The 23,897-nt window shown below is 40.2% G+C and overlaps 1 protein-coding gene across 3 annotated transcripts in view; it reads right to left on the minus strand.

The window, feature by feature from the left end:
- EPSTI1 (epithelial stromal interaction 1) overlaps positions 1-23,897 on the minus strand; it is a 50,335-nt gene that overhangs the window by 21,721 nt on the left and 4,717 nt on the right. For all 3 annotated transcript variants that reach the window (XM_048046948.2, XM_013179705.3, XM_048046950.2), the window contains exons 2-6: positions 17,945-18,003; positions 16,061-16,144; positions 12,167-12,240; positions 11,466-11,549; positions 5,661-5,734 (exon numbers count right to left, since the gene is read on the minus strand). In XM_048046948.2, coding sequence (XP_047902905.2) covers positions 5,661-5,734; positions 11,466-11,549; positions 12,167-12,240; positions 16,061-16,144; positions 17,945-18,003 — 375 coding nt within the window. The remainder of the gene's footprint in view (positions 1-5,660; positions 5,735-11,465; positions 11,550-12,166; positions 12,241-16,060; positions 16,145-17,944; positions 18,004-23,897) is intronic.

Genomic DNA, 23,897 nt, shown 5'->3' on the forward strand with positions numbered 1-23,897 from the left:
TAAGTCTATTTGCAAGAAAAGCTGCCGTTCATTGCAATAAAGTCCACGGTAGGTGCATTCTTACTACAGGCCTAAAATTAGGCTAGGTTAGGCCAGGCCCAGACAACCAACAGACTGAATAGAAGAAAACTTTGAGGTCTAAACCCTGCTCTTGCTCCTTCCTCAGCTACAGCTTTGCCTTGTGCACTACATCTCAGTCACACATCTGCTATGACCAACAAACCAGGCTGGCTGGAACTAGGGTGATTGCTGCTCCTCTGTCTCATGGCCTTACAAGGGCCATCAAAATCAAATGTTAAAATAGGAGAAATTCCAGAAGCTGGCCCAAAGGTAGATGAGATGACTGCCCATTTATGCAGCTTTCCCATTGCTTCCATGTCAGGAGGTGGCGAAAGAGACTCCAAGCAAAGCTGTAGTTGGGATTTTTGCAGATTAAAATAATTTGCTTAAGTGTGAAGGAAGCTAGAGGCTGAAACCAAGATCTGTGAAAACAAATTCCACCAAATGCACATACTTCAAAATTAAGCCATTAAGGAAGTTATTTTTAAGAAAAACACCTCCATCTGTTGCCAATAAGCATGCCCTCAGCTCTACATGGATTTTCATTCTTTTCCCTTACCTCAACTCTAACCCACACACAGAGGACTTCGGGGTAAGAAGAAAATAACAAACATTAATAGTATGCAAAGTTGTCAGCATGAACTGATACGCATTTTTTTGGTGAGTACGTATGTGGAGATTCATCTTTTGCTGGAATTTATAAGATGTAAGACTACAGAGTTGAATAACTAACCCATTAAGTTCCTGTGGGATGTAGATGGCTCTTCCCCAATGCACTTTCCTGAGAAGAAAAGCTATCCTCTGGTTATGTAGTTTACTTGCTTCATGCGGTATTCACAGACTTCATTGGGAGTAATGCACAAGCATGCCAAGGAGGACTTGCACAAATCTAATAATAGTGATCAAAACAGTGCTATCTTTGGCTGGTAGCCATTCTTGCCTGCAAGTCTTTGAGCACAAGGTCTAGGGAATAAGAACAAAAAATGTGGCAATTGTTCATTTTAGGTATAAGGCTTGAAGAAAGTATAAAAATAGTAATAAAAATAGGAACTTTCTCAGCAGAATTATTTTCATCACTTCCCACTCACACCCAAAACTATCTTTTTGTGTCAACCCACTTCCTTTTTTTTTTGTTTTCCTGACAGAATGAAATAATGCTACTGAGTTATTTTTTCCTCCTACCGACTCATCCAATATTCTTGGAAGTTATTTTAGACATCAAGTTTCATTTATTATCTGAAGCAATAAGCATAAATCCAGTTTTAAGGAAAATGCAGTTTTGTATAAGTCTGTTGCATAGATCTTCCATTCTGTGTGCTCCATCTGCATGTGCAATCTGCTTCTATATTTTCAGCCAGCTTGCATGGGCAGATTAATGCATACAATTAGAAAGCAACCTCACAGGCGTTCAATAAACTGCCTTCATTATTACACTCAAGAGAGTCCCTTTGGATGTCTATAAAAGCCTAGTTTTCTGCCTGTTAGCTAAATAATTGACAACGCTTAAAATAATCAGGAGCAAATGAACAAAACGAAGACCATTGTGGTGAAAAGAAGCAAACAAAAGATTCTCAAGGCTGCAAACCTTTCTGTGTGAGCCCTCTCACTCTCTTTAGCAACCTACATTGAAAGTCTGGTCAGGTTTACATTTGCACTTCTGTGGGGAAAATTTGTTACCAGCCTTCTGTTTGAACCACACATCACAGAGGACTGAAAACTGGCAAGGAAGCGAGTATTTATCCTGTAAAAATAGATAAATAAATAAAAATTCTGGTTTGATTCAGGTTTTATTTTCTTGCATTTTATGACTTTTGAGAAAACTGCTTTGGCAGGCAAGCGTATATCAGGTTTGGTGAAGCTCCTGCACTGTGTTTGGAATATGCACTCAGAGGCACTCTGGCAAATTGCGTTTCCAGCTCCAAATTCTGAGCTGAATATATCAAGCACACACATGTAGCGGAGTGCAACAGTGCCAGGAATTTTTACAGAAGTACAGCCTTCACAAAAACAGTGACATGGGTGTGTAACAAAGGCAAGGGTGAAGTTGTACAACTGCCATCGTGTGCTATTAAAATGAAACCCTGTGTGGACTGCTTTTCCCATTACACAAATTGGTAGATGGCTATTAGAAATGCAGTGGACCACATCCAACGCTACAGTTTCTGGGAAGTCAAATTCAAATTAAATGAAAGCACCTTATCAGAGAGCTGAGCTAAAACCTTGTGGAAAGATAGCCCACAATTTAGGCTCAGATTCACACAGCTTACACAGAGCAGTCATGCAAGCCACAGAGAAAAGCAAGTCACGAGCTGGCCATCCCTCACTGCTGTTTAAATGACAAATTTTGTGTCCTAACTAAAGAAGGACATCCTGAAAAGTCCTGGGCCAACCATCTAACCTCTTCTTCATTCCCATTTATAACGTTACACTCAGTCTTTTCCTCACAAGGATTAGGTAATTGCAAAGCATGGACTATACATTTATTATCTTTTAATGCAATCTGACAGAAATACTGTCTCTACCACAGGCCATCCATGTAAAATGCATCCAAGACACCATTACTCAGAAGAAAGGACTCCATTTCACATATAAGTAGCTTTCAGCAGGGAAATGTGCACGTACTCTGTATTTTCTAGATCTGGCATCTGCAGAGGCAGAGCCACAGCAATGCTATCACCAATAAATCCCTCAGGTGTTAGCACCAACCCCAGCAATCCTGTCATGGAGCAATTCCTTCAGCCCAAAGTCTGCTCCTGAATGTTGTTTGGACTTTGTATAAAAAGCTACTTTAGGACATACCTTGTGAGTTTTACCCAGTTCAGTCGCCTGATAGAGCCTGCGTCCAGCTGATCCCCCAAAAGACTCACAGCCTTTTCCACAACACTCTGCATGCATGCCTAGACCTCATTCTTGCAAGAAAAAAATACTTACTCAAACAACTGCGATAACACATGCAGTTGACTTTCAAGGGCCAGCTCCATACAAAGATGCTAACAAGGGTTTCAGGAGATAGGAAATACCTGTAGTCTGCAGGCAGGGGACAAGGCAGCAGGCAATTTTTCTTGTTGGCATTTGCTCACTTCACGTATACACCGTTTGAAAGGGGATTTCACTGAGAAGTTCATGTTTTTAATAATGACGGGAATTTAATCAGAACAAGGAACTTCTGGGCAGTATTATGCTTTATTTGCAGAGCATGCTAATGACACGAGAACCATATGTGCCTTTCCATATCAAATACAATCAGCATTTCATACCAGAGAGGTATTCATCGGGCTGTACCCTGTGGAGGAAGATACAGCTGATGGTGGTGATCAATTTAAAAGGTTTCCCAGCTAATGAGACCATTGATAGGCATTGATCTCCCCAGGAAAATACTGATGTTGCAGCTAGAGATGCTTGCAGAAGACAGACTAACAAGGCAGCTTATTTTTTAAAATCGTTCCACAGACATGGCTTTGCAGAGGTCACTGCTTTATATGCAGTGCATGACCTCTCCCAGGCAGGGAAGGAAATCAAAATATTCTAGCACAGACAATAAGGAAGGGGGCACAACCTCATATTTGTTCTCTTCGCCACTAGACACAAGCTCTTAGATGACGGAAGTAATGAGTCACTCATTTTTGCATAGTGCACAAAAGCATACAGCTGCTTTAAATACCAAGCACTTTTCTAATAAATAGCAGTGCATCAGTGGAGTTACTTGGCAAGATCTGAAGTGTCACACAACATCTTCCCATTACTATGGGATAGTGTGCTCCGAAACACCAATGTATCTTACCAGTAACTTCAACATCTGGTGGTAAATCCATTACTGCTCAAGTCCTCCCTTCCTCTTCCCATCAGGGGATTTCATTGTACCAGGGAAGGCAGTAATGTTATTTTGTACAATATGAAGGGTTTTCCAAAATTGCATTTGTTGTAGGTAGGCTTTCAGCTCACATCTTTCAGTATCCCCAGGACTCTCCTGGTATATGTTTAATAAACAGTATATACAAATAATCTTTTGACAGCTAGACATCTCTGCTGCAATGGAGCTCAACAGTCCACCTTTAATTTCAGTCATGTCAGTCAGTTTGGTTTCCTGGGATGACTCCAGCTGAACACTCACAAGACTCTCCTAAATCAGTGGACAGAGTGGCTGCCAGCCAGTCTCCTCTCAGTGCCCAGCCTGCCTGAGCCCCTGCTACCCCTGGGGACAGACTGACTGCCCACATGAAGGTGTTTCAGAGCATTTGGGATTGCTTTTGACATGACCAAGCTTACTTTTAACAGAAAAAGCACTAACCAGCAGAATTCCTTTCACCTTAAGGGAAAAAAAAAAAAAAAAAAAGATACAGATAGAGAAGATGAGGGAAAGGGAAAGATGTGTCTCCATTCATGACTAAATAAGCCTTAAGACAAATAAACAATTTAAACAGGAAAATAAGAACCCTCACAATCCCCACAGGAAAAAACCAAGTCCCATAACTGAGGACCCTGTACTGAAGAGATTTGATGAGGTTGTTTTGGGCTAGGCTCAAAGAGCATGAAAGTGTCTATCAAGAACAGGCTGAGATATTAACATTGTGCAGGGTCTTCAGAAATCTTGAGGAATCAGGGTGTGCTGAGGGGAAATCCATGCTGGGAAAAGCAGGGGACAAACTGCAGGCAAAATGCCAATATATATAGACGAACATTAGCAATATATTTTAGGAAAGAGCTGTACCTAAAACTAAACAGGAAGAAATAAGAGAAAAATGTCAAGAAAGGCTGAGATCAGTGAGAAAGCCCTAAAATGTCTATAGATTAGAGAACAGAGTCTGGGCAAATGATGAAGGAACTGGAGCTTCTAGTACGGGACAAAACTGACTCCTCCAAAGGTCACAGAGGAAGAAAGAGCAATCAATCATGCTGGAAACACAGGTGAGTAATTTCAAGAGTCAAAGATAAAAAAAGGTAAAGGTGACTGAACAGCATTGTGTGTTAATTATGTGATAGAATTAGTTTGGATCAGTTAAAAATAAATAAATAAGGTAGAGTGAATTAGCAAGGCAGGAACTTCATTGCCAAAGGAATTAATTATGTCAGGACTTAAGCCCTATCTAAATCTGATATTAAAGAGAGATTATTGGGAAACAGGTCTTCACAGCAGATCTCTACATCTAAGCTGTAGAACTGTAGTGAATATAGAGTCCTCATTTTTTTTTCCATGTGGGTTAGATTTCTTTACTATTCACTAAAATAAATGGGTGGAGATGTAATTTAGATACTGCTTTGATAATTAGTCTTGGATTGAATGATCACATATTGATTCAGTTAGAGAAAGAAGGCACAAAGTCAGTCTATAACTCACAGTTTTCGTTTCAAAGTGTATGCTTTGAGAAGCTAAGAGAAATCTACTGAACCAAAGAGCTCACAGGATAAGGTATGGAGGAGGCTTGGAATATTTCAAGTCAAAAAAAAGTAAGAACAACAACAGAAGCCAAACCCTTCCTGATCCCCAGACCAGCCAAAAGAAAACCTTCCAACCAAGCAAGCAAAAAAGAAAGCCCAACCCCCCAAAACGGAAAGACAAGCAAATGAGGAAATTTAAATAGTAAGTTTCAAATCTTACTTACTAATATTGATCTTCAAGGAACATCTCTCTTCTTTGCATTTCTTGTTGCCTTTTTTTAACTTCAAGTCTCTCTGCCTACAGCATTAAAAACAGGAAAACATACTTGAGATTTCTAGTCAGCAAGAAAAAAAATACGATTATTTCAATTCAAGCATTTCTATATTCTGGTTCTCAAAAGAACAATAGGTGGGTGCACAAGTAACCCAATCCCAAATTTTAAAGTATTCAAGCACAACCAGACAAACAACTCCTACTAAACTCATCAAGAAACTAGTCTGAAAATAACACCATGCTCCTGGATGATAGGTGTACCCTCACAAGGGGCCTTGTAAGCCTTCATGACTCTCACACCACTGTTAGGACCATGTCTCCAAACAACTGGTGCAACATTGGTTCTAGTGAGAAGGTAGAGGATGAGAACCAGAGCACAAAAGCCAGTCATAGCCCTGTAGCACTGAAAGGACAATGATTCAAGAAGATGGACCTGTGGCCTTCAGGAGCATCAGGTACTGGTCAGTTTGGATAAATGTTAAGGCTGATGAGGATGGGAGACATTTACGCTTATCCAGTGTTATCCATTTATGCTTATCCAACTCTACCTCAGATACTATGTCCAGTGCAAGAGTCAACCAAAGTCTCAACACATAAAACTCGTGGGCAAATCTGGATACCACACAAACAATCAGGTCCTTTAACATAAAATTGCACAATTCCCAGTGGAAAGATAGGATGAGCTACCCCATCCCTCAAGCTGAAGCAGAATAAAATGTTAAAATAGAGCAGAAGCTAGAGAACTTTCTGCAGCAGCAATATGTAGCTCAAGCTAAATTCCAGACAAAAGGAGGCCAGCCAATTTTTTATATTTTTTTTTTTGACACACAGGTTGTAAGTAGGTCCAGTGGGAAGAGCAGTCAAAAGGCAGTTCAGTGTATTAAAAGCAACAAATCAGAAGTGCCAAACCGTGATTTCAGCCCTGCTATATTTTGAGCACAAGGCTCCCACTCTGCAGTTGGTGGGGGGATGCTGCAAGGAGAGTGCCTATCTGAAGCTCAGAACAGCTACCACCACATTGAGCAAGCAGGCACTGCCACCTTCAAGTGTCACTCTGCTCACCTCCCACCTTCAGATGAAAAAAAAGCAATTGTTTGGTAACCCAGCAACCAGACCTTGCTCTAAACAAAGTGCCCTGGAAATTTCAGAAAATACCTTAAAGAAATGAGATAGGGACTGTAGCTGGGAATGGCCTATTTGGGCAGAGCCCCAAACTGGAGATGACACTGGGACCTGGGTGGAGGTGTTGTGCAAGACCAGGAAGAAAATTGTGTATGTGTGTGTCGGAGGATGTAAAGGGGAAAATTGATGTTAGGAATATGGCTGTAACCCCCCATCCCATCATTTTCTTTCTGTAGTACAATCAATAGAATTTCAGAAAAAATGCTGTTTACTGCCAGTCACTCAATTACTTTGCCTTCAGTGATTTCGGGGTGGGTATTTTTTAATTGGATAAAGAATGACTGTCTGGAAGAGATTTGCCTAACAAGTGCAAATTCCTTCTCAGCATGTGTTGGATTAAGAAAAAAAAATCCTGTCAGATGTATGCAGACAGGAAAAGAGCCACTGTGTTGTGTAACAATGATATAAACTGTTGAAAGACAAATGACTTACAGGTTGTTATTTAGAAAAAGGCAATGGGAAATTAAACAAAAGAACAAAGACAAATCTCTGAATAAGGTGTCCTGTTGCTCAGGCAGTTGGGATGTCGAGACAGTAGTAGAATGCAGGAAGTACTGACATAACTAAAAGAAAACTCAAATTAAAGTAAGGCATATCACCCCACAATATGAGTAAATTTTGACTGTTTAAAGAATAGCTTGTTTGCTCCTATCCCCTTCATCCAGAGACTGATGATTTTTTAGGCAAAAGATTCCCATCCATCTGTGCAACTTAACTTACAAGGGAAGAAAGGAAAGACAAAGAATCTGATGGCATCCTGTTATTGGCAAAGGTGATGCTGACACCCTCATGGCAGCAGTGAGAGTTCCCAGACTTTTCACAATCACTGCTCAACAGTGAAAGCTGATGCCTTCACCTCCGAAAGACCATTTGAAACGGGATCCACCATCATGCAGGCTTCCTTTAAGTTCAAATCCAAAGCTCGCTGGAGTTGCCCTGCTCTATCGCCTAGATAGGACAACACAGTAATAAATATAATCCTTCAGTATCACAGTATCACAACCATCTCCCACTAGATAAAAAAAAGAAGGAAATATCCTACAGCTGTTCTCCCACCAGGAGGCTGCCTGAAGAAAATCCCAGCATATTCAAATTACTTACTAGTGGCTGGTGCAACTGCTTCCTATTACGGAGGTTTACCCTGGGACCCTTGCTTAGGATGCATACAAGTGATGGGAAACAGGACTCGGACAATCTCTAACTAATGACAATCTATCAGTAGGCATTGCCAAAGCACTCCACATTTGGCATCGTCTTCAAAAACAAAGCCAAACGTGGAACAGCTGTGATATTGAAGGTAAACATGTTGAAAAGCATTAGCAGAAGGTCTGTAAAGTGCCTGGTCTTAACAAATTCCTGAAAAAGGCCATTTGTGATGATTAACACGGTCAAATTAAAGAGCACGATTTGATAAAGAATAAAATGAAATTACAGTTTGTTCTAAACAGGACAGTTTCTAAAGATAGCAAGATCATTACTATGCAATGTAAGAGCAGAAGTAAGAAAGTGGCATGCAGTTGAATTACACTCAGCCTTTTTACTTCAAATCTTCTAACCTTCTAATATTTAGTCAACATTTAGAATATACACAGGAAAGGCTAAAGGCAGGATAACAGGAACAGAGACTGAGTGACAGGAAACAGAAACATGCAGCACACTGAAGTTACGCTATTTGGTATACAGAAAGCTTAAAAATCAAGAAGCCAAATGTCAGCCACTTGTTTATTTTCTTGGGAATTTTGACAGTCCTTTCATCCAAAAGACTCAAAGTAAGTTATGGCTCAGTCTGGTCAAAATCTGTCATGTGAAGGCTGTATAAAAGACACCAAGCTGCAGATGCCTGCTACTAATGAGCAAATAACAACACTGCTTCTCCCGTACTCCCACACTGTCTGCAGATCAGACACATATCTCAGCACTAGGGAGAAATACAGAAATAGGAATTCCCTTGCTAACATTACAAAATCTCTTCAAAATTATTTCTGTGAGCACTCAGAGCTCACTAGCTTAAGGGAAAGGAAAAGATGAACTCATGCAACCTCGGGTTACCCCATGAACAAATCAAAGCAGTCCCAGGACGAGCTGGCTGACATTGAGCAAAAGTGATCCCAAATCCCTGCTCGATCCTACACACAGAAACTGGTTTTGTGGAATATAGAATGGTGGGGAAGGAACCCCCTTCTTTTCTTTGGGAGTTGGAGAGAGACAAGGTTGATGCCAAGAGTGTTGCTATTCCGGCATCTACCCTCATGGTTAATTAAAGAACAACAGAGACAGGCAGGTGGACTCGTACATGTGGTCACACAGACCTTCCACATTTGGTTACAGCTTAGGCAAACACCCATTTTTCTCTTGGTCACAAAGATAAAGGAAGAGTGGATGTTGATTTTCTGTGAAAAACAGCTATTTAAGTATTAACATAAACAGCTCCTGTGTTCATGAGCAGTGTTGGGTTACAGCACATCATCCTGAGAGTCAAGGGAGAACTGGGCTGAGCACCAGCACCTGTTCTTGTCAAGACAAGACATGTTCTTGTCAAGACACATTAGTCTGTAGGGCCTCACCATTCGAGTTTGTTGGCAGAGTAGCTCTCCAACTGTGAAAGTTTCAGGGTCCCTGACAATAAAGGCAGATAGCCTTTCAGACCATCAATTTTGTTGTTGTTGAATGAATTACAACCTTGAGCAAAAGAAGGGCTGGCCAGGAAGAAGGCGGCTTGTGAATTTGCAGAAAGACTTTCTCTCAGCCAATCCCCTTTGGCTCAGTGGTCTACAAATCTATGACTTAAAAAAAGAAAAAAAAGTTTATCTCCTGTGGTAGCCTAGAGTACCAGTACCTAAAGCACTAGTTCTTTAGGATTCCCTTTCTGTCATGTCTAGCTCTCTGGGTGAGAGATATCTGGGTGAGATATGCAAATAAGCATCTTTTAGTGGCTTTCTAGCATGCTTTCCTTAACCACAGAGTTGCCTTTTTAATATACTAATGTCTTCCAAGCAGAAATCTTCATCAGCTCAATTACTATTGTGGGAGAAAACACGAATAAACAAATTCAGATTAAGAGTTCCCCTTCATGCTTCTCAGTTTTGTTTGCTTGCTTTGTGGGTGTAAGTTTGTTTATTCAAATTAAACAGTTTGTTTGGCAAAGATGTTTGCCATGATGTTGCACTCTTCTTTAGAAGAAACTGATAGTTACAGTTTTACTATCTACAACACCTATAAAGATTTTATAATTTGTCGGTGTGGAGGTAAGGAAATTAAAGAGCATGAAAACAAAACCGATATATCAATATATTTTCTAGGTGTAACTATAAGTTATTGCAGTCTTGCAACAACTTCTTGTCCAATGCCCATGGGCAAAAAACATATATTTAATAGCTGAATAAAATATAATTAATCCCCTTTCTACCATTGCTATCATCACTGCTTCTGGAGCTACACATGAGCTGGTAACTGTTAAAAACATTTCAGATGGTACTATTTATTGCCTCTGCGAGTTATTGTGTATGGGCTTTTTCACAAAGATTAATGCTAACCACTAAAAGACTGGGAACAGACTAAGCTTCATCTAGAGGCAATTAAGGCTATTTTTGTTTATGCATCTCCTTGTATGCAATCCAGTAGCGACGATTTGGGAATTAACTCTCAGCTTTCAGCTTCTGCACAGAAGATCATTTTTATTGTTATGGAGACAAAACTTGCAAACCTGAAATCTCCCTTTCCATCATTACTATTGTACACATCAGTGTCTGTTCCCCCTCCTCTTTTGTTGTTGTTGTTGTTGTTTAAAAATGCTACATTCTCAACCAAGTGCTACTTGGTGTCCACCAAGGAGAAATGAAAGAATTTTTACAAAGGTTTGTAGAGCACACATGATGAGAAAACGCTTTGTGGGAATAACTAACTCAACAAGACAAACACTTGCAAAATAAAACTGATGATTTGGAAGTGAGCTGTTGCTGGTGTCAATATAAGGATATACAGTCAAAACTAGAAGGAAAAGAGATCTTAACATTTTAGCTATGCACCTGAGTGTGCAGGCCATAGAGGGGCTGGACAAACATCAGGAATTCCAGGGGCACTCAGCACAATGCAGTTAGGCTATAATGACCTTTTCATGTTTGGATGCCTTTTCCACCATGACAGGCTGGATTTTCTTGTGTTCTTCCTGCGTGTACAGCAAGCAGCTATGGATTTCTATAGCCTTTGTGCCACTTGCCACAATCAGATCTTACAGAGAAAGCTCGTGCCAAAGTGAACTCTATAAGCTATATCACTAGTCACAATATTCGCCCTGATCCTTGTGTTCTCCCTTTCTCTCTACTAACTCTCCAGGTTGCATGCAAACACAAAGCTAGAGTTTCTGAAGAACCAAGGGAAGGCACAAACCCCAAAGAGAACCAGGCCAGATTTTCTTCAGTGAGCTACTATGAGGAGGGCTGGATTTCCCATTTTCCTGACGTTATCCAGGACTACCATTTCATTTAATGAGCCTGTTTCACATAGTTCAGCAAAAGCAAGCATCAAGAAATAAACTTTGCTGTTTGGTTCTGAATCTGCAGTAATCACGTTTTACCTTTTCTCTCTGAATTGCTTTCTTTTTCAGGATTTCAGCTTCTTCAGCTGCTTTTTTTGCTTTCATGTATTCTTCTCTCTTGTGCTGTATGAAATTAAGATTAAAAAATATTTTACATATGTATATAAAAAGAACACATAAGGTAACATGACTCTTGTACCACATGTCTTGCAAAACTGGAGTGCATTTGATGAAAGTTTCCAGAATTTTTTCTTAGAGACACTGAATAAAGCAGGCTGTGTAACCACTGCTCCAATATTGGCTTTAGGAAGGCTGAGAAATCTGTGACTAATGAATGGGCACCCATGCAAGGAATCACACAGATGACTGATAACTTACAAGCATTTATACCTTTTATAAAAGGAACAACACATCTACTACATAGCACTGGATGGGGGTGGTGCATTGATCAATTAGTGAAACTGTAGGCAGCACGCTGAAAGATACAGTGAGGCTTATAAGTGTCTGTACTGGTTATCATTTTGGATATGATCTGTGATACTGTTTGATACATATTCATGGGCAGATTTCTCATTTTCTTTGGTGAAGATCATTTGTTTCTAGTTTTCTGCTGCTTCCTTCAGGTTTCATGACTTTCTTTTGTTGAGCAGCTGTGAGTTCATTTGATAGCCATATGAAACACTTCATGAAAAGCCTTTTTTGAATTCCTGAAATAAACAAACAAATTTATTCTTCCTGACCTTTTGTTGGTATTTAGATTGCACGAGCATCATTTGCTGTTTTTGTCTTGCTTCAGCCTCTGAATCCTTTCCTCCTTAAAAAAAAAAAAAAGTATAAATTGCATTTTGCATGAGCATTTAAAGTTAAAATGCCAGTCATTTCTGAACAGAGCAATATAACAAATTGAATGTATGCATATACAGAAATTTTTTCATAATTACAGTAGCTGTCTGACATTAAAGAGAATGGGCAGGAGACCTTTTTGATCATTTTATCCATCCGTCAAAAGCACTAGCTTATTATTTGCAGAGCATCCACTGTATCATCCACTCTAGCAGCAAATATATCCTACTGTATATGATCAGTTTAGTGGGGAACCATTCCATTTTCAGAAGATCAGTCATGCTTTGCAGATGAGTCTTGATTTTGAGATCTAGCTCACCCCACCTTTGCTCAGTTTGTCATGCACACATACTGAGTCAAAAACTTTACTGACCAAGGGTTTCTCTTTTATCAAGTTCAGGAGCCTGGAGTTTCTGCCAGCTGTAATGGGATACTATCATTTGAGTATCTTCTTAGCAATGTCTTGGGGCTTGAGGAAGAATCTGCTTTCTGAAATGGAAATCAAAACCTTTTCCACAGACCTCATATTCATATCCAGCTAGCAGAAGGTGTCCTTTCCAAAGGCAAAGGCTCTCTACTGAGACCACCTAGACCTCTGCCCATGATGTTCAGGCTTCCAATAAAAAATAAAAAGAAAGCAGAACAAATAGAAAGTGCTAGTAGCTCCCAAGGGATGTGAAGGAATGCTTTTGATTCAATTATTCTGCTCTATTATATTCCAAAGTATTTTCTTGCTTTAGGAAAGCCAATAATTTATTCCCTTGGTTGTTGGAAACAAGCAAACAAACAAACAGAAAAAACAACAGCAGTCCCCACTCCATTCTGAGGATGAGGGCTATATTTACACCTACTGATTTTCTGCAAAATTCCCCACTAAATGAGCGTTAGTTTAATACAATCAGCTGGACCAATCTGTGCTACCTGGGTTGCCTGAAATATAAGACAACCATGCTAGATCCTTCAGGATGGATCACACTTGACAAAAGTAGTGTTCTCCCCTTACTAATGGAAGACAACCAATCTTTACGTGACTTTGTGAGATTCAGCAAATGGGAGATCAATTCCCTAAGCGCAAAAACATTCTTATGCACACAAAAAACTTCGTAGGATTGAGCACTCAGGAATGACTGGCCGTGCAGGATACAAGCAACAAGCTTACAGTAGCAACAAGCATACAGCTGGCATTGTGAAGTGTGGGAAATAAAATTGTTACTAAACAAGTTCTGAAACCTTCCAGATGCTTGGTATTTCTTTCTTTCTAACCTTCTCTTGTCAACATTTAACACACTTGTGTTCACTGTTTGTTTCTGCATGTATTGCTAGATATCAGATCTAAATAAGTATTTTACTTATCATTAATTGCCATTGCCTACAGCTTTTCAGACAGGTTTAATTCCTTCAAGTTGGTTAGACTGCAATCTGTCAAATGTTTCACTGAAGTCAGGATGTGTTATGACTGGCTAAATTTATACAATATGATGGAAAAAGAGGACATTGCATTTAACAGGCATGATTTTTTTTTCCTCCACTCATTGCTCATGGAGGAGGGTGCCACTTGCATCATTCATTGCTCTCATCCCTCCACGGTACCTGAAACTTTGCCAGTCAAATACTACAGAGTTGAAATCCAGAATACTTATTTCCCTGTGGAAGGCATGAGTGTAAAGAAACTTCAAGAATTCTCTGGTGATTTGGACTAGATGGGTAGTCTCTTAAAATCATTCTGAGAAAATAACATAGGATACTTTTTTACCTTAATGAGTACCTACAGTTGTGAAATTAGAGATGCTAGATTTTTTTTCTCCCTGCTTGAGCTCTCTTCTGTTCCAAATTTGTTCCTCTGGGAATGCTAAGATCTAATAATCTTTTCACCTTTCCTCTTTGCAGAGACACTGAACATAGTGCATGTGTCTCAGTCTCCAGGGGTCTTTCTAAATGGCAGCTAGATGGAGACTGAAGAGTTCGTATAACCTTGAATTCTTTCAGAAGCTTTTTTTTTTTTTCACCTTTTTTTTTTCTTTTTTTTTTTTTCTTTATTTTTTAAATTCACTTCTTTCCTTGGGAAGTTTTTAAACGCGGTGAGATCAGAGGGACGTTAAGGCTCCCCACATCCACTGCAGGCTTCCCACCACGTCCCCAGCCACGCAGTCAGCCTGCACGCTTCCTGAGCAGACACCACACACCAACTTTCTGTTTTTCAGATCTCACTTTCTTCAGCAATAAACTTTGCAGTCCTCTTGGGACACAAGCATCTCTTCTAGGAATTGCTCACAGGTAGGAAGCAGCTAGTACACACGAGCTCACAAAGAGTACATCTGGCCACACGACTGCATGTGGGAGCGGAAACACAAGGCCTGACACGAACTTGCAAAGGTTGTCTCATCAGTGCCAACAACTGGGACTCAGGCCGCAACTGGGACCAGTATCACCTTGACTCCAGAAATAAATCTGGGCTAAAGACAGTTCAGATTTCTCCAACTCCCATCCAGTATCAATTTTTAAGTGCACAAAGCCAACCCAGACTAATCTTGGGTAGCATGGCTTACCAGCTCCATTCCCAGGAGGTCAAGGCAGACAATAACCTGCAGTGTACACCCCCAAATCCCCTACGACAGCCAAAAGAAGGAAGAGGAGCTCTACATTTATAAAACTAATAAAGGCATCGTTATAATCATACATTTTGTCATAATGAATTTTGCCCCATTTCTGCTAATGCAGGCCCTCAAGGTCATCCCACTTTGCTGCTCAATATCCTCATCATGTTCTATAAGAATGATGCTTCCAACTTCTGTCTTGTCAGCAAGTTTCATCAGCTCTCTCCTACCTTTTGTGCCAAAGACATTAAAGAAAGATATTAAAACAAGATAGGTCTGAAGACTGATACCTGAAAGCATTTCTAATAACCTTCTCCTTGCTGTAGCACAACCTGCAACCCTATTCTCTGTAGAAGACTAAGGGTGTGTTGTTGGCTTTTTTCTTTCAATTTCTAATTAAAACACACATGCACACACACACACACACAAAAAAAAAAAAAAAAACCACTAACTGTCCCAAAGCACTACATTAAATGCTTTATAGTGGTTACAGTTGAAGAGATCTGCTACAGTTCTCTCACTTGTCTAGAAAAAAAAAAAAAAGGTTGGTTATCTTATCAAGCACATCAGCTCAATTCAGCGTGACCTAAGTTTATGCAGCTTTTTATCCTGCTTTTCATTTACCCACCCTTGTAGTTACTTTTTATAAAATTGGTAATACAGAGCCTCATGCACATGTAGCCTGCAAATGCCTGAAGCTGCAGGGATCACTTTTACCTTTTTAGGAGCCAGAAAACAGGAAAGCATGTGTACTGTCCCCTAAACCAGAGGAGTTTTTGTATGGATAACCAGAGGGTCTCCAACACATACTGTCCACCTGCATGTTAATGCCATATGTGCAACCCCTCTGACACATCAACCGATCAATGTTACCAGCAGAAGGACTCATCAACCTCTTTTTTTCCAAATGTAACTATAGATTTTCTACACTGATGTTGACAAATTTCTTGAGTGACATTCTGTGCTGTTTTGTTTCAGAAACATCTTCATTGTCACAACCATCAAAAAGCACGAAGCGCATACAGCAGGCTCATGTCAGCCCTTATTGACACCAAATCTCCTTAATAAGTAGCATGAGAGAAAAACAGTGAAAGATGTCTTTATGTCATAAAGGGTATGTGAGTGTATATAGTATGTATTGCATAAAACAAAAAGTACTGATTTTCCAATTCATAATAGCTGATTTAAATGTCTTACCCAGTCTCTGTGGAATCAACTTAATTGGCCTTGACCTGTGCTCTTCCTTCCAGCGCTCCAGGTCATCTAGCTCTTTCTTAGCAACTGAACAGGTACAAAACGAAACAAATACGTGGAAGTTAGAAGCCATCCTAAAAAGCAAGTGTCTTTAGCTGTATATAACACTGAAGACTCATCCAGGAACAGACCCACTTGTTCTCAAGGGATGCAGACACCCCTGCAAGAGGTTATACACAGTCACTGGAACAATCAGATGGAGAGGCAAATATTTTTGTTAACTTAAAACCATATGGTAAGTACTTTTTCCCTCCTGACCCTGTTTCTTAAATAAAAGCAAGAGGCATGCACAATTCAGCTTCAAATTAAGACACCTCAACATAGATGTCCACAGACGAGCTGGGTGCCAAGCTCCCAGTGTATACATTGGAAATCCAGTCAGTGCAGCCAGAGGCACTGGGAGACTTGTGGAGCCAGCCCTATGCTCTAGGATGGCTGGTTAATTAAATTGTTCCCCAGATTTAACTGATGGAGAAAAAGGCAGTTCATTTCATATCAAAGTCCATAAAGTGCATGACAAAAGGAGCTGTGTTTTAAAGTAGTACCTCAGTTACTCACTTGTACTAAACACACAAACTGTATTTTCTAATGTCAGGCTACAGCTAACAGATGCTAGCACCAGTTCTCCTCTAACAGGATAACCTGCCAGTCCATGGGCAGGTCTCTATAGAGCCCCAAGACTGACACCAGCTTCTTATTTCACCTTTAAAACAAGGCCTTAGTTTGGGATTGGATTCAGTAAGGCCCCCTTTCTGCCAGTATTGAAGGTGGAAGCACTCTGCATGCTTGAGACTTTGCATGCTGGTGGCACAAAGTCAAAACAGACCTTTACTAAAGCAGCAGAACCTATCCTCTTAGAGTCAGTCACCTCTCAGATGACCTGCTTTCATTCCTCCTTCCAGAGGATTATGGTTTGGTTCAGTGAAAGTCCATTTTCTTTCTTGCAAGCAAAGGAAATCCCACCCCATGCTAGCCTGCTGATAGAGCATTTCAGCCAAACTCATGATGTTTGAGAAGAATTGTTTTAATTGCATTATTTACTTGAGGGCTCAAAACTTGAGGAGTGCTGACTGACACTCCCTCAGCTGTCATATTCTGCACAAATAAACAGCCAGGAGTGCAGGACTGCAGAGTTTGGTCATGTCTGTACACAGATTTTTTTCATGGCTCTTTTGTAGCAACTTTGGTCAATGGAAGACTTTTAACATGTGCCTATTCCTTCTGGTACAGCTTCAGGTTGTTCCTGCTTACCTACTTTCACCAGCAAGACTTGAAGCCACGCGAAAGTGATCTTATATAACTGCAGGTGTTTTGCCATCTAAAATCTTTCCCACCTTCATTAAAAGATCCATATACAATCTTTAAACAGGGATTCAGGAACCAACAGATGGTGTGGTTCGAGTTACGTTAGCTTCCACATGAGAGCACTTTCAAAAATATTTCTTGCTTGTATTTTTCTTCTTCCTCCCCATAACCTAAAGAGTGTTCAAAGCTGGGTTCTCCAATCTAAATTCAATCCTGCAAATACAGGGTTGAGTTAATTCCAGATGACTCTTGTACAAGTCAGCTTGAGGAGCTACAGCACTGCTATTACCAAAAACCTGTTCCCAAAGAAGCCTTACTATGTGTGAAGTTTAGCCAGATGAGAAGTTGATCTTGAGAAAAGCCTACAGGGTGATGGCGAAGGCTCATAGCCCTGACTTTATACTTACAGCTGCAGACATAAAAAGTATTGAAAAGATGCAGATAAAAGTTGCAAGGGTGATAAAACACACGCAAAAATAAACTTATTCAAGTAGAAATAATGCATTAGACATCTCAGCTTACTTTGTTGCAACTGGTTTCTTCTGGTTTCATTTGGAGTTATCAAGACGTACGAGCTGACACTAGAATGAAAGAAAATACTCTCTTATTTTTTCTCTCTACAGAAAAACAATTGGACTGGAAGGGGTTTTCTTCGTCAGTGAGGTCGGTGTTCTGCTGTTGTAACAAAAAAAAAAAAAATATCAAAACCAGTTTTTACTTTGATTCAGCCCTTCCGGAATTTTTGGTAAATACTTTAGAAATAGTTATATTTGTAGTAGACAGTGAATACCAAGGATAATATTTTCAGAAACTTTTGGCACAGTCTCCATGTTTCTTATTAAGTCTCACTCTAGACTGCAGACCTCAAATCTCAGCTGTTTCAAATCAAATCACTTCCTCACATCACGAAGTTCCTCTTGGTAGAGGACTACTTCCCCAGCAGGGCTATTGGTGCTTTCCGGCACAGCTTGCTCAAGCACAGGTCACAGGTCACTGTCTATGGGGAAGAGCACTCGTGTTGGTAGTCCCACCCCATGCCTCAATGGCACTGAACTCCTCACAAATTCAGGCAGTCTGCCCAAGAGTTGTCCAAAGAGTGCATGAAGGCATGTTGTTTGTCATGGGCTTAGGTGACTTGCTGCCTGACCAAGCCTCAGTTTCTGTCAGATTTGTGTTTGTCCGGTACCAGAAATTCCTCAGGCATATTTATTTTGCTGTCACGCCTCAGGTCCAACACACTGAGTAAGGGCTGAGGCCCTGTTTTGTTAGGCTGAATTCAAAACACAGTTGCCGTCTCAAAGAGCTATCAATCTAGCATGACAGCAAAGAAACAGGACAGGGCTAGGAGTGTATTAGAGACTGGAGGTGATCAAATGACTGATGAAAACATGTCAGTTTCACTCAGAGGAAACAAAGGTTTTTAATCTACAAGGTATACTGTGTGGGTAGGAGTCTGGACTGCCTGCACTCCACCTCAGCAAAAGCAAAGCCACAGGGGTGCAGGTTCACCAGCCGCGCACGGAGCAGAGGTTGGCTCCACGTATCAGAGTGTGCTCACATCTCTGCAGCGTTCGGCACAGCTTTATCTGCGCACGTGGGCACTGGTATTTTATTTGATGTTATCTTTGGGAAGGCAGAAGGAGAAGAGCAGAAAACAAAGACTAATGAGAGATGAAAACTGCGCCCCTTGAAAGAAGAAAGGGCTAGAGGACAAGCTAGGAAGGAGAGAGAGCTCAGTTGGCTGTGGAAAAGTAATGAGAGAAGGAGGTCTGAGACAAAGGCTAAAAAGAGGAATGAAAATCATGCAAAGAGATCAAAGTGCAAAAAGCCGCCTGCTGCCATATCACTGTAATTCGGCATTTGGGAAGGAAAGCATTTATATCCAATTACCTCTTTCTCTTTGAAGACTTGTTCTAGGAGGATGTGGATTAATTTGTGAGATTAAACTAGCAAAGACAGAGCTGCGAGCTTTAATGGTGTCATTTTAATGTGGACCTTTCCCTGCCTGCCAGCTTCCTCTGGTGCCCAGTGAGACTGTTCCTCGCCTCTCCACCAAACCCCAGGCCCTCAGAGGCAGGAGCAAGGTAGCTGCATTGCCCTTCCAGCATCATTGCACAATTTCAGCCATTACTTAAAGTAAGTTTTGACAACCTTTGCATGCTATAGCATAATGTTCTCCATTACTGCCCCAACAAGCTGCTGTACAGCTGGTCAGTTTCAATAAGTATTATTTTTTTCTTGACTTTTTCAGGTATTAATATCATATTTCTCTCAAATTCATACACACAAAAAAATTGCATACTTTAAAAAGTATGCACTGCCATCCCTTTGTCAGCGAAAAAAAAAAAAAGGCTGAAATTGTTAAGTTACAAGACTACACACTTCTCCCCCTCAAAAAAAACATTAGTGCATCTAAGACATCCCACTGATTCATAGCATAAGGGGCAGAAAAGTTTTTATATCATTAGATGTACTTTGATGACATTCCGTTTTTTTTTTTTTGGTTTTTTTTTTTTTTTTTTCTAAATAAGGAATCCAATTAAAAAGACGACAAGGAGCTCTGTGTGTCTGCACATATTTAACAATCATGATATCAACTCTAGGCTTTATGACACGATAGCCTTTGTGCCATGAATCATTTCCTTTATCTGCTTTTGCTTTTTGGCTGGAGGAGGCCAAGGTGAGGCCACTCTTTTGATATTTGTCCATGGCCATTATCCAGGAGTTCAGAAGGACGGGACATGAAATATAACAAAGATCAACCAGTTCATTAAAGGGATAGAAGTGAGACCAGTGACAGGGAACTACACTTACTGCTAGAGACAGCTCAGCTTTGTTTTCCAAAGAGTAAGAGTCACTGTGGTTAAAAAAGTGCTTGTTTAAAGTCCAGTTTGGTTTTCATGTTATTGAAATAAAAGCAAAGTTAAAATAAAATGAGGATTTCAAGTCTCCAGTTCAGGAATAAAAAGGAGAACAGGATACTTTTGTTTTTCCTTTACCTAGTATTCATACCACATGCTCTATTTTAGTCCAAGATAAATAATAATAATAATAATTTCAAAAAAATATATATATAAGCATTAGTGAGCTTATCTATTTTGATAGTGCTCACCTTGGTCTCTCTGGAACGATAGACATGTCAAAGTGTAACATTGGGTATTTGGACTGGGAGAAGGAAGAGCAAGCATATAGTAAGATTCCCATGGGATGGGTGAAAGCCAGGGATTGAACCCATCCTTGCTTTTCAAATCTGCAGCCACAGGAGGATCCAGATGAGCTGCTGCCCAAGAGATTCCACCTGCCTACTAGTTCTAAAGCTAAAATTCAAATCCACGCTGACTGTCCCTCATTTTCTTTATTTTTATTTTTTATTTTTTTTAGGAAAGAAAGTAAAAAATCCACCAGCAGCTTTCACCTCATATTTTAGCCAGTTTGGAGGATATTGCAAGTTAGTACTTTGTCCAGACAGAACCTCTGATCCAGTAAAGCCAATAGAATATGCTACAGCCTGTGAATTTAATATTTCAGGCAGTTTCTGAGTTGCCACTGCAGCTTTAAGTCTGGAGTAAATTATCCTACTTACCTGGATAGCAATTAAGGAAATGTAAAGATTTTAAGCTACCAGCAGTGTGCAGACCTTTTGTACTTTATACCAATACATGAAGTGAAGTTGAAAAGTTTACAGAGAATTTTACTTTTCAGGTTCCCTAATAATGATTCTTATTGTTCTATGACTTAAATCTATCTTTGACGTATGGTTGATTTATAAATACAAATATGGAAGTCACTGGGAGTGGGAAGAACATCTTACCCAGGTTGTAGCTCTTCATAAAAGAGAAACAAACCCTATTCTGCCTTTATAAGTCACATTAATCTTGATAAGACTTTTTTGGTTTATTTTTTTTCCCACAGAAAAGGGGAATGTATTGCCTAATTACTCAGAGTGAGCAAATATCAACAATTGTGAAAAAGTTATAACCCAATAAGAGAATGCATCTGTATTGGGATAAAACTCAAAAAGCAACCTCATATGAGTTTTCAAACACATAGACATCAAATATCTCAATAATAAGAAGATTAATATCTATATAGCAATATATACAAATAGAAAAATCTTTCAATCAGGAGAAACATACAATAGCCTCACAAAAAAAAATCTGCAAAGATAGCTTACAGTTTGAGTTATCAGCAACACTGAGAACACCATGTCTGCAATCTTAAATTTGTAAGTCTGTGGGCGACTTGACACATTTAACTCACACTACTTAAGGACTAGTCTTCAGTGTTTTCAGGGCACAGCCTTTGCGCTACTTTCTTCTAGGTTTGTATAAAATAGATTATTTCTGAAGTTGAATAAACACATGAGAACTGCTGTTCACCAATAATGTTTTTTGCAGAGCTGTGCCCTTCAGTATTTCCTCGAGCCCACTCCAGCCAGCTACCACTGGGGAGCCTTCCAAATGAAGTGTGAAATAGTTTAAAGAGTTACAAAAGTAATGGCTGTTATAAACTATTTCCAGTTCCACTGTGTTTTATATTGCTGGTACATCAGTACATGAATGCCACAAAGCTGAAAGCTAAATATTTTGCTCTGCTAGGCAATGTGCTGTCTGCATTCAATAAGAGCCAGAAACCAAGGAGCGTGCAGGGGAGAGCAACACAAATGACTAAAGCTTGGTGAAAGAAAAAAAAAAAAGGAAGGTTTAGTCTAGAGGAAGGACTGAAGAGAACCCTTGTGGGGCTCTATATGCATCTGCATATGAACCACTGAAAAGAAAAGGTTCATTTATATTCAGTAATCAATGAAAAGAGAAGCACAAAGAAAAAATACACAGGTATGTAGACACGTACTTGCACACATTTATGTGCATGACTGTGGGTATATGCGTGCGTACTTTTTCCTCTTTTTATAGTACATGTGCTTAATGTATATGCTTAAGGCAGAAGAAACAGATGAAATACTGCATTAGAGAATATGTTAAGACCGGCTGACTTTAAGAGAAAAAAAAAAGGAGCAAACTGCCAAGGACAATCATAAAGCCTTCTTCAAAGACACACTACACTGAACTTTGCATCCAGTTACCAGGAATTGCTTGACAACAGTCACGTCAACACCACCACAAAATATTGTTTTCACCAAGGCTCCCGTGCCTGATGGAGCAGCCCATATGATGCTAAACAGCATGAAAGCTGCCAGATCAGAGGGCTATGAGACTCCAAACCCCAGCAAGGAGACAACTGCCCTATAGGTATCTGTACTGTGCAGTGCACAGGCTAATGATAATCAACAGCCCTAGCGTTAGACCTCAGTCATTCGATATGCTTTGCACCCATATGTACGAATCTTGCTTGCAGGTTTGGGGTTCTGGCTTTCTATTTTTATGAGCAACAGTATCTTACCAGTTTGCAGCTCAGACACAAAAGTGAATTACCGGGTCTTAACGTTATACACTGCCTGAGTCATCCTAGCTTTCTTAACATGACAGACCGAAAATAAACTGCTTTTAGCAGAAAATGTTTACCACCGAAAATCTATGTTCATGGGTTTTGTCCTGTACTTGCCACAGGCTAGGAGTGCACTTAATTACCACAGTTCAGCTGATGTCTGGAAGCTTATTAAACTAGGATAACTCACTTCTGTATCTGGTCCCTCTGTTTAGCTAAAGCTTTCATTAAACCAACATTTTTTGCTATAGTTGTGGCCTAAGGATAAAACAAAGAGTTAAATCCTGGAGATGTGAACTTGCACTGGGAATGAGTGAGAAGGAAAACAGCAGCAAAGAAGGGCCTGGGAGAAGGTTTGACTGAGAAACAAGCAGTAAAGCAACAGCCCTGCACTCAAATCTCAACTCTCAGAAGCTGCTAGAGAACTTCCTGAAGTTAAAATCAGGTCCAAAGAGTAAAACCAAAACTCAGAACTGAATTTCCCAGCTAAGACTCAGCAGCTTGCTTTGGGCTTGGTGTGTGATAGCACCGCAGGAAGAATGGCAGGTCCACAAGGGGAGATTTAAATTGGACATTATGAAGAATTTCTTCATGGAGAGGGTGGTCAAGCATTGGAACAGGCTGCTCAGGGAAGTGGTGGAGTGCCAGTCCCTGGGGGTATTTAAGAGATGTATGGACATGGCACTAAGGGACGTGATTTAGTGATGGGATTCTGTAGGTTGATGATTGGACTTGGGGATCTTGAAGGTCTTTTCCAACCCAAATAAACAGAAAATAGAACACTAGACCCAACAAACTCCAGGAAGTCCCTGCTGTCAGACACATTTGTATTTATGCTGTTCCCAAATAGTTCATTTGCCTTAGCGCAGCACAGTGCCAGGGATGCAGTGAGTGTGCCAGAGTCAGCTGGAGCACCTGGAAATCAGCAGCACAGAGCATCTATATTGAGACAGGCCAGGCACTGGGCTTGGCAGCATCAGTGCTGAGCTGAGCTAAGCCCCACAGAGGCATCTGCGTGCCGTGAGTTGTG

The sequence above is a fragment of the Anser cygnoides genome, chromosome 1 (assembly GCF_040182565.1).
Source record: "Anser cygnoides isolate HZ-2024a breed goose chromosome 1, Taihu_goose_T2T_genome, whole genome shotgun sequence".
In the NCBI taxonomy this organism is placed as follows: Eukaryota; Metazoa; Chordata; class Aves; order Anseriformes; family Anatidae; genus Anser; species Anser cygnoides.